Source organism: Volvox carteri (genome assembly GCF_000143455.1).
Source record: "Volvox carteri f. nagariensis unplaced genomic scaffold VOLCAscaffold_56, whole genome shotgun sequence".
Lineage (NCBI taxonomy): Eukaryota > Viridiplantae > Chlorophyta > Chlorophyceae > Chlamydomonadales > Volvocaceae > Volvox > Volvox carteri.
This window is the reverse complement of record NW_003307599.1, coordinates 802,059-812,659: the sequence shown is the minus strand read 5'-3', so window position 1 is coordinate 812,659 and position 10,601 is coordinate 802,059. Positions and strand designations below refer to the sequence as shown.

Below are 10,601 nucleotides of genomic sequence, written 5' to 3'. Positions count from 1 at the left end.
GAACACGACTTTGCAAAGCTTTAACCTAAGTTATATTTGCTATGTCAACTTGTATCTCATCTTGCATTTGGACACTGCCTCGAACTCCTCCCCTGCGTTATAACCAACTTTGCAATTCAGCAGTGTTGCAGAGGTGCCAAAATGCTCAGGGAAAAGATGTAGTAAAATTATACAGATTGTTAGAGTCCTAGCTTGTAGCCCGGACGACAGGTTGTAACTTGATGCTCACGGATTGTGCATTTCAAAATGGTACGCGACCCCACCTGGCTTTTGCTCAGACAATATTCGCTGCCTATCCTACCCTTCCATTTGTACATGTTTAACCTTTTACCATATCTGACAATTTGACTGTTGGGACCTGGCAGGCTTGGCAAGACAAAATTTTGGACGGTTGACGTTGCAGAACAAATGCCAGTTATACTAGTGCAAGATTGCCTTGCCAGCCGCCTCTGACATCAGAGGACTTCGGTTCGGGCCGTCGAGTTCCTCCCCTTTCAGAAAAATGGCAGAACAAGCTCTGACGGCATCAGTGCAGGAGAGCCTTGCCTTCTTCCAATATGAAAACGCTAAATTTCTTGGGGAAAGGCTTGTCGCGCTTCATAATAGCGAGGTGCGCGGTGCAGGCGGACGAGGGTTACCGCAATCTGGTCAGCAGGGCGCTTCATACCGTGTTGATCTTACAAACGCAGCAAAACCAGCAGCTTCTGGCAACATGCTACATGCACTGCAACCAGTCATACCGGGCGTATCATCTGTTGAAAGGTAGGGACGTGCCGTGTTTGGGTAACAGGGTTCTCCAGGGTAAACACTGCTCTTCCCGGTCCTTGGCAGCGTCGAACGTGACGCATACCGTTGACATCACGCTTCAGGCTTAAGGGTTTGGGTGGGCCGATGGAGCATGCGCTCATGGTTTTGGCATACGCCATGCGTACTTGTGTATCAAGCAGGCTCAATGTCTACAAGGCACAGCCCGCCCATATGCTAGGCCCAACGGGTACTATCATCCAGTCGAATAGCAGGGAGCCCACGGCAATCCCTGTATGCGAACTGTTGTAAGATATAGCTTGGTGCCAAACGAAGTGGCTGTCGGCCTCCGCATACCTATGCACGAGTACGGGTCCCCTCTATCCAAAGCCCAGCTGTCGGGCTGTGGAGAAGTCGTTCACAACCGCGTGTGGCATCCTGGCCCCGCATGGGTATCAAGTGAGGTCTGTGGGCATCTTTTGATTCTTTCAATTATTCAATGAAGCTTTCACGTCCTTGCATTTGAGTACGCATGGGCGGTACTGTACCGGTCTTTGAGCACCTGCGTGTACCTCTTCGCGATAAACGCTGGTGGCGCTTTCCCTCCAACCTGCCTCTGTTCAGGACACAACTCTCAACGCAGCCGGTACCTGTTGGCGGTGTGCTGCCTGAGCATGTCGCGGTACCCCGAAGCCAAGGACGCGCTGCTGAAAATGGGGGAGGCAGAGGTGCGCTGGAGTCAGAGCTTAAGAGTTTTATGAAAGCCTGGCGCAACAACGGGGGGAGCCCTTTGTGGGAAAGTGTTGCCGTTTAATGTCTGGTGGAAGACTGTATGATAAAAATCCATGATAGGATTACAGTTCCCAGTCACCGGGCCTCCAGAATTCCGTTTTTCCTAACTCTAATTATTCTCGTGGTTTCCTCAACTTTTCGCGTTCCGTTATCGGTCACATCCAGTTAGACCTGTCTTGTGTGTCAATCGTTCGTCGCCTGTTACGCTCCTAATAGCAGGAGCGCCTGCTGAACCACGTAACCCCGATACGGAGCGTGCTCGTGCAAAGAGCAGAAGGAATTTGTTACGGAAGTATGCCCTCGGAAGGATAGACCAGCACATACCCCTTGAAAACACAGCGACACAAATTGAATGACCCTGCTGTGCCTCCTTTCCCCTAATTCTGGACCTCCCAAGATACCCTACGGATATGCTGGGCTTTATTTGCTGGGAAAGGTATGTCGTTTGACAAACTGCATGAGCGAAGCCAAGGACTACTATTTCCGAGCATTGCGGCAAAATCCGTTGCTCTGGTCGGCCTTCGAGGAGCTCTGTGCAATGGGTGCGTGGGGATGCGCTACTTGGTTCTCATCCCGGTGAAGGGTTGCTTCCATTTGCCATTGCAGGAAGAAGAAGGGATTGTGGATCTGTGGACCGGGGACTTCATATGCCTCGGGCCCCGTCTCATCCCGCCATCCACCCTCATCCTGGCCCTCTTCGCTGACAGGGGGTGACGAGGAGGCGGCTGAGGTTTGCAGCCTGGCACAGCAGACGCCCCCGGCAACCGCCGAGGGCCCCAGTCCCTCAACCTCCAGCCAAGTTAGTTCTGCGCTAGCGCAGCACACGCCCCATGGACAGCAACAGCAAAACCACAATCACCATGGCCGACACGGGCACGGCGCCCCCTCAGGCGCTGCAAAGGACCAGGGCCGTGCCAGCGGGCAATTACATCAGCCTTCAGGGCCGGCGGGGACAAGTGCGGGGCCGTGTCGGGGTGGCAGCCATGTTGGCGGCGGCAATGGCAGCGGAGCTGCTGCGTCCGGCATCGCCACGGGTGGCTTCGGGTTCGGCGGTTTGGGAGCGTTAACATACAGCGCGGCCCCAGGGCCGCCCAACTTCGTCATGGGAGCTGGCGGTGGTGGCGGCAGTGTCCTGTTCCAAACACCAATTCAGGGCCAGGGTGGGCCGTTCGCATCGCCACTGCCGACGTTTGGGGGTGGCGGGTTTGGGTTTGGATTTGGGCTCGGAGCCATAGGCGGCATGCCCGTCAGCGTGCCACAGCATGCTGAAGGGGATGGCAGCGCTGGGCCGCACAGTAGCGGCGTGCACCCTTTTCGCTTCACGAGCGGCGGCGGTGGCGGTGGCCTTTTTGCGACGCCGTCACCCATGGGCATGGGCGCGGCACCTCCAGCACCGCCGCAGAAGCAGCCGCAGCACGGCCAGGGCCAGGGCCAGTCAGAAGGTGCGTGTGGCCTTACGTGCACACCGACCCGGATACTTACGACTAGGTTGGCTTTGGTTTTGCGCAGCAGCAGCCTAGGTCCCGTCCAGGGACTTCAACACCACTGGGGATTTGCGTAAGGAGATTTCCCGGCACGAGGGAAGAGGGGGGTGTTGCCTTCACTTTAAACTCTCAACTGGCAACCAACGGCAGGCTATCATGGGGCAATGTTTTGCCTATCACGGAATGTAACGATCTCGTGTTCCTGGGCAGCGACGACGTGGCTAAACCTGTCATCAGGCCAGCAACCTCCACAAGCCTATTTGCTGATGCAAACCATCCTATAGACACCCGGGTTAAGCTTTACACATTCGGGTAAAACAAAAACAGCAGGAGAGTTATAGGGGTGTCGCCGTGGAGTGCTGCACCGCCGCACCCTTTGGTTGGTGTGCTAGACTGCTTGTGGTCGGTGTTTACTTGAGGAGTGGCATGCTCGCATCGCGGTATGCGCAGCTACCGCTATGTAATCGCGTAATAATGGCGCGTGCACCTGCTTTGTCCATGGTGCTGGTTTCAGCTAGCTGCTTCCTGTTGTTGTTGTGCCGTGCAGTACCGTTCCCTGGTTTTCCCTCCGGGCATCACGCGGCAGCCAGTGGAGCGGGGCCGGGAGGTCCGACGGGTCACAACGCGGGGTCTGGGGCCATGGGCTCGGGTAGCGGTCACCAGCGGATAAGCCGGATGATGGACGAGGGCAAGGTAAAGAGGGGGATGCGACGCCCACACTGCCCTGCCGCACACGCTGCAAGGCACCCCATACGGCTCGCCTGGTTTTGCACATTTCACCTCACACGCGCGCTGTACATCACACGTGACGCCACACTTGAGGCTGTGTGCCTCGTTTCCCTCGCTTGCTGCCTGCCTACCTGCTCTCGGACCTGCTGCCATGGCTGTTTCAACTCCACCCGCACGCACTCCTTACCTCCCTCTCTTCCCCAGGTTCGAAAGGTCTCCAACAAGCTCTTCTCCGATCCTCGTTCTAGTGTACGGCGCAGCCAGCGATTAGCAGCGCTCAATAATGCGACGGCCGCAGCACAGGGTCAGGCCGCGCACGCGAGTGGGCCCACGGGCGGCGGCGGGTCAGCGGCTGCGGCGTCGCAGCACCACCAGCACCAACAGGCATACCCGTCTTCTTACGGCGGGCCGGCCAATAGCGTTCAAGGACAGGCCAAATCGGGGCAAGCGAGCTACGTGGAGGTAAGGACAGGCGGCGGCCTTGTCAGGACACGGGATGGCTGTTTGACAGTCTCGCGCTGTTAAGGTTTGCTTAACGATTGGCTTTTGCGTACATGGCGGGATGATTTTCATAGGCATTTTGTTTGGACGCTTGAGCGCTGCTTTCGAGTCGTGAGGAGGCTGGGGAGTTGGACATAAACATTGAGAACCCGACACGACTTAGCTGAGCCCTCGTTGCCCATCACAATTTCAAGGAATCAAATAAGAACACTTGAACTGTGTATGAACACAAGAGATATGAGCACCAGAACGATAACGAATAATATTTTGTTTCCAATCATTAAAACACATAAATAGTGGAAAAGTCGCCATCAATTCTGTGAGGAACCCTCTACACGCCACTGCATGCCCTGCCGATGCGTTGCCGATACCCCTTTGTATCCCACTTCTATTTCCCACCTACTTTCTAAACTTTTATCCATACCTTCCCCCTCGTATCACCCCGGTGGCCGGCTGTTCCCTTCAATTGTTAATCCCACCCATTCACCGTCAACGTCCCTTGTTCTGCTCCTCGCTTTATGTGCCAGGGTGACAGCCAAAACATGCCCGACCCACGGGACCCGCCACCACTTCCCGTCCAGCAGCAGCTCCATCCAGACGCTAAGCTGGGTGGTCCGGGGGCCTCCGCGGCGACTGCCACACCGCAGCAGCTCCTGGCTGCCTTTAACGGCCAGCTGGGGACGAGGCAGGGGCCTGGGGTTGCAGGTAAGGCACTACGGCTGCTGGGAGACGCATAGATACTGGTCCCTACAAGCAGGGATGGGCAGGGGTACCGCCCAATGCGATGTGCAGGGATGCATGGGCATATGGGCGTTAGGATGAAATGCCGCAAATTCTGACGTGTTTGACTAGTCGGTTGCGTGTTTGCGGAGGATCCATGGCGTTAGAATGAAGGACCTTGCAAAGTAAAGCTAGCCATCATCGTCGTCCTGCCTCTGTGGCTGAAGGCAAAGGGAGGGCATGCCATTGGAGCCACTTATGGGCGTTGAGGCTGGCGATAGGGGCTCGGAGGGTCGGCATGTCAGGAATCCGGTGTTTTGGGGGTTTCTTGGATGGCCTGCGGGTGGGGGCCCTTGCGAGCTACAACCTGCAAGGTTATGTATCCTCCTCATCCCTCTCATCATCCTCTGGCGCCGCAGATTCCCTCACGCCGCCGAATCAGCAGCCACAACAGCAGCAGCAGCACATGCTAGTTCAGGGCAACGCCGCCGCGGCGGCGGCCGCAGCCGCTGCTGTCGCGGCCGCGGCGGCTGCAGCCATGGCAGAGAGCCGCACCGCCTTGCTGCAGCTGCTGGCGCCGCTGATGGAGGGCGTGCGGCACCTGGCGGCGTATCGCTGCTCAGAGGCGCTGGCCGCGCTTAGCCGGCTACCCATGTCGCAGGCTCGCACAGCCTGGGTTATGGGCGCAATGGGGCGGGCGCACTTTGAGAGCATGAACTACGCCAAGGCAGCGCAGGTGCGGTGTGTTTTAGTGCGCTGCGCTCCCCAGAGTGCGCCCCCCAAGTGCAGTGCTGTGGAATGCGGTGCTCCCCTGGCGTCGTTCTGTGCGGTTGTCGCCTCTGTGGGCCGGTAAGCCAGCATTATCCCACCCGCGCTCCAATTCGCAACCCCGTTACCCTAACCGATTTATACTGCATTTATTTCCCCCTACCACTGCAGAGCTTTGAGAGCGCACGGCAATTGGACCGCACCCGAGTAGAGGGCATGGAGATCTACAGCACCGTGTTATGGCACACCAAGCGCGAGTACGAACTGAGCCACCTGGCGCAGGAATGCGTTGCGACAGACAGATTGGCGCCACAGGTGTGTAAGGAGGGGAAGGAAAGGGAACTGAGAGCGTGTCGATTGGTCGCTTGCTCACCTGCGCCCGAACACCATTAGCAAGCAGTTGCAAGCAGAGGTAGAAAGTTACGATCGATTATCGCGCCGCAGGGGTGTGTATGTTAGGAGTATAGACCCCTACGTGTATGTGTACGTACTGCCAGCCTGCTAGCCTGGCATGTCAGTGCTGTCGCCATTCGTCTCCTGATGCAGCTACTGCTTTTGCTGTATGCTGCGTTGTCCTGAGCCGGCCATCATCTGCCCTTTGTCCTCGTTACAAGGCCAGATGTATGGCCAGGTGACATTTTGTCCTTCATTTTTTGCTTCTGTACGCCCTTTCTGAAAAAACATATTTTCTTTTCCAACCCTCCCCTCCAACCAGACGTGGTGTGTGTTGGGGAACCTGTTCAGCAGCCAGAAGGAGCACGAGGCGGCCATCGAGTTCTTTCTGCGCGCGGCGCAGGTAAAAGCGAGGGCGGCTGCAGAATTGATGAGCTTGCAACCTTTCTGGGGCCCGGGATTCATGAACCTGCTCCCTCACGTCCCGTGCCGCGGCAATCCGTCCCTCCCTGCCCTGCCCCATCCCTCTCCACCCCTTGCCTTGGCTCCCACTCCATCCCGGATCAGGTTGACCCTACGTTCACGTACGCCTACACGCTGGCGGGGCACGAGTACTTTGCCAATGAGGACTACGACAAGGCAGCCGCCTGCTACCGCTCCGCACTGAAACTGGATCCCAGGCATTACAAAGCCATGTATGTGGGAGGGGGGCAAGAGCAGAGGGGACAGGGCGAGGGTGTGAGGGGCCCCATGGGCGTGCTGCGGGGGCTTAGGAAAGGAAGTAGAATCACGGGCCTGGACAAGACCTGGGCGTGAGCGGTGCAGAGAAACCCACAGGGTTATGGTTGGGCAGAAGTTATGGCGCGACGGAGGTGGAGATGCAGGCGACCTGTGCAATCCAACTGGGGGAAAGAGGGAGTAGGGCCGCTGGCGGTTGGTGGCGATAGTCGAAAATGACGCATCCTAGTCCCTCTCGGCCGATTCTGATGGATTGTGCGCGACGCTAGCCCACCTAAGCACTCCACTGCCCGGGGTTGGAGGGAATGGAAACGGAAGCGGTCACGTGGTTAGTCCTCTTTCGCCCTCGCCCAACATACTGTCACTCGTTCCTTCCAGTGCTTCTGCTTATTTAGGAAGGAGTAATCTAGCCATAAGACGATGAAAAGCAACATGCCCGCAAGGGGAAGGGCAAGGGTAGGGGAGACGCTGAGCAGTTGTATGAGTGGAGGGTTTTAGGGTTTCCTGCTACAGAAGGACAAGAGGACGACAGGGATTTACAGGGACAAGGGACGGGCTTCGCGCCCCTTGTTCGAGTGTCACGCAACCATTCTCCAGGCCAAAGTTTCTCAGTTTAAAGCGGTTATCGCAGCACTTGCAGTTGCAGCAGTGGCGCATGAGTAACCTCAAGGGGGCATGTTTACACTGGAGTGTTGCATGCCGCAGTGCGTTACACTCCACACGTCGGCAGCAACCGGCATCACTGCACTGGCCCAAATCGTAAATTGTGACTTCGTGTTGGATTTCCTTTTGGTGCGAAACAGGTACGGCCTGGGCCAAATCGCATATCGGCAGGAAAAATACGCCGAGGCGCTCCAGAACTTCCGTCTGGCTGCGGGCATCAACCCGCGGTCCTCGGTGTTGCGCTGCTACGTGGGAATGAGTGCAGCCAAGCTGGGACAGACGCCACTGGCTCTGGAGAAGCTGCAGGTGGGGCTAGGTTGGGGGTCGGATTGACGATGCAGGTATGGTGCAAGGAAGGGAGTTGGTTTGTTCACATGGTGTGCATGCAACCGCGCATGTTCACATGGAAAACCAGAGTCCTGTCGTCTGTAGCCTATTTTCCCACCCCACCCCGCCCGACCAGCCCCGTATTGTTTACCGAGTACCGACTCATTTATCCCCCTTTCCCAAGCACACACCTCATCACACCATCTGCAGACCTTGGTTGCTTCGGTAAAGTTAATCTTGTACCAGCCTCGCCATTTCCCGCATCGCGGCTCGCCAGGTTTTAAAAACACCCCCTTCCGGCACGAGGTCATGCTTTCCTCCGTGCACCCGCGCTCGTTCTCCCTACTCCACGTCCATTTCCCCTTTTCCTCAATCCCCTTACAGGAGGCCATTGATTTGGATCCGGCCAACCCTCTGGCGCGATTTGAGCGGGCCTCTGTGCTGGCTTCTTTGGAGCGAATTGGGGAGGTGCGTGTCGCAACCGCCACCAGGAGCCAAGGAAACGACGAGCGACCCAGATGGGGAGGTGTTAGTTGGCACCGGGGGGAGGGTGGGGGTGATTGGAGCTGGTGGGAAGGAAGAAGAACTAGTTCCGACCTGGACCCGTCCCCGCCCGGGTAAAGGGGAAGGACAAACGACTATGGGACTATGGGAAGTGACACCGGACTTGATCAGACACGGGCATGATTAGCGAGGGGGAAGGGCGTGCGTGTGTGTGTGTATGTGCGTATATGTAAGTATATTCTATTCATGTACATACCTGGGGATTCCAGACCGTGTGGGGGCTGAATGATCCGTAGGGTTGTGAGGCGTGATACAGCTTTGTGAGATCACCGTGCCCGGCTCGTGACCGTCATGTTAGCTGCTTGCTGGCTTGCGATTGCCAATTGTGCTTCTTTACTCCCGTGATGGTGTATAGACATGGTTCGTATGCATGTACATCTGGCGAACCCGGCGGATGCTCGGGCAGCGTGATGTCCCTCTCAGTGGCATACAGGAAGGAAAGGTTACTTTGCCTCTGATTTTCTTTTCTGCGGATTTGCGCCGTCCTTGCTGAGAGCATTTTGAATTTGCCGAAACCGTTTAATCTCACCTCACCGCGTACCTTGCATGTTTTTTAGCGTCCATCTGTTTGCCTGTCCGTCTGCCTGTCCGTTCAGGCTCTCGCTGAGCTGGAGGCGCTTCAGCGGATGGCTCCAGGGGAAGCCAGTGTCGCCTTCCAGATGGGAAAGCTATTTAAGCGCCTCAACAACCGCACGGTAAGCAAGAGCACGTACGTTCATGTGTGTTTTGGTGGCCGAACGAGCAAGAGCGTCAAGGTCCTCCTCTCAACACTGAGCACTCTTCTCGGAGTTGAACAGTTTCCCAACTGCCTTTAAAACTGCAGGCTGCCCAGCAATCCTTCGAGCTAGCCCTCAGCTACAGCGGCTGCAGCTCCAGTGACGCCGCCACCATCAAGGCTGCCATTGATCGGTTGGCACTCAGCGAGGACGAGGACGAGGAGGAGGTCTAGAAGCTTAGGGAAAGGGCGAGGGAGTAGATCTAGGGAAAGGTGGAAGTTCTGGCTTTTTGTGGGAGGTCAGGGACATAAGAATGTGGTGAAAGGTGGGGCAGAGAAGTAGAGAGAAAAGAGGAGAGTCCGGTTGTTTTGTGATAGGCACATGAACTCAGACGGGCGTTTGAAACCGCAGTGGATGGCTGATGGGCCAAGGTCGGGGTGCCCAAGGTCCCAGCGGGTAGAGTCTAGGTAGCGCAGGGTGGGACAGGCCATGAAGCAAGACGAAATATTTGCCCCGGGAAGATGGCACCTGGGGGGAAATGCGGGCCTTAGGGATTTTGTGGTCTCTACCAGCGAGGGCAGAAACCCCTCCGGGTGTCGGTCTCTCTGCGGGTCTCAATGGACCGAAGATTGATCCATGGGCCGCATGTGTTGTGCACGGAAACTTTGGAATACGTGGGTCTCTGAGTTGGAAGATAGGTTACGATGGCCAGCACATCACGGGAGGGTGGGGTTCGCAGTGCATGTGCGCAGCAGCAGCATGTCACAAAAGCGACATTGATTACGCTTACATCGCACAGGGCCGTAGCCCATGTTTGTGGTTATGCTTTTGTGTGTGTGAACGACACGTGCGTGTCGATAACTTCGCTGCACGCATTTTGGGTGGCAATTGTGGGTTGCGGTGCAGACCAGCAAGCGCCAAGCCACCCGGGGCTTGTACAGGTCGCCTATGAGGCTGCAGCAACCCCTTGTTGGACCTCCGAAGGGTTCCAGAGAAGGTAGTAGTAGTAGTAGTAAAAGAAAATGGTGGTGGTGGGTATTCGTCCTGGGACGCGTTTGCGCTCGACGATTACACAACGAAGTGACGAAAAGTTGTGGGTTTAGGGGAAAATGAAGGGTAGAACATTCGTACGCCTTCCAGAGATTCCTCACCCGGAATGGACATTGTGCGGCAGATTGCCGTATGGGTGCAGCGTCAACGGTTATGGGATATGCGGAGGGGGGTGAAGGGTCAGGGGAGTTGAAAGGAGAATGGCGGGTAAGGGGGGGGGGCTTTGGCCAGCGTGATGTGTCTGGAAGAGGCTGGGTGGGGTGCTTGCAATGGAATCAGACTTTAAAGGAGGCCACGGAGCCCAAGTGGAGGCTGGACTGCACGCCAGTCAACCTGGCCACGGCTAGAAAGGAAGGAAACTGACGGGCCAACGAACGTGAATTGTGGGCGGTGCTTTCCTCACACCGTTCTG

General features: G+C 56.6%; 1 protein-coding gene across 1 annotated transcript; it reads left to right on the top strand.

The window, feature by feature from the left end:
- Positions 1-5,508: 5,508 nt before the first annotated feature.
- Positions 5,509-9,238, top strand: VOLCADRAFT_66436 (uncharacterized protein; the record flags this gene model as incomplete). The annotated part of the gene is made up of 7 exons (XM_002955992.1): positions 5,509-5,711; positions 5,912-6,053; positions 6,454-6,534; positions 6,699-6,826; positions 7,673-7,838; positions 8,244-8,327; positions 9,020-9,238. The coding sequence occupies 7 exons, from the start codon at positions 5,509-5,511 to the stop codon at positions 9,236-9,238; spliced, it is 1,023 nt and encodes a 340-aa protein (XP_002956038.1).
- Between the last annotated feature and the right edge of the window lie 1,363 nt (positions 9,239-10,601).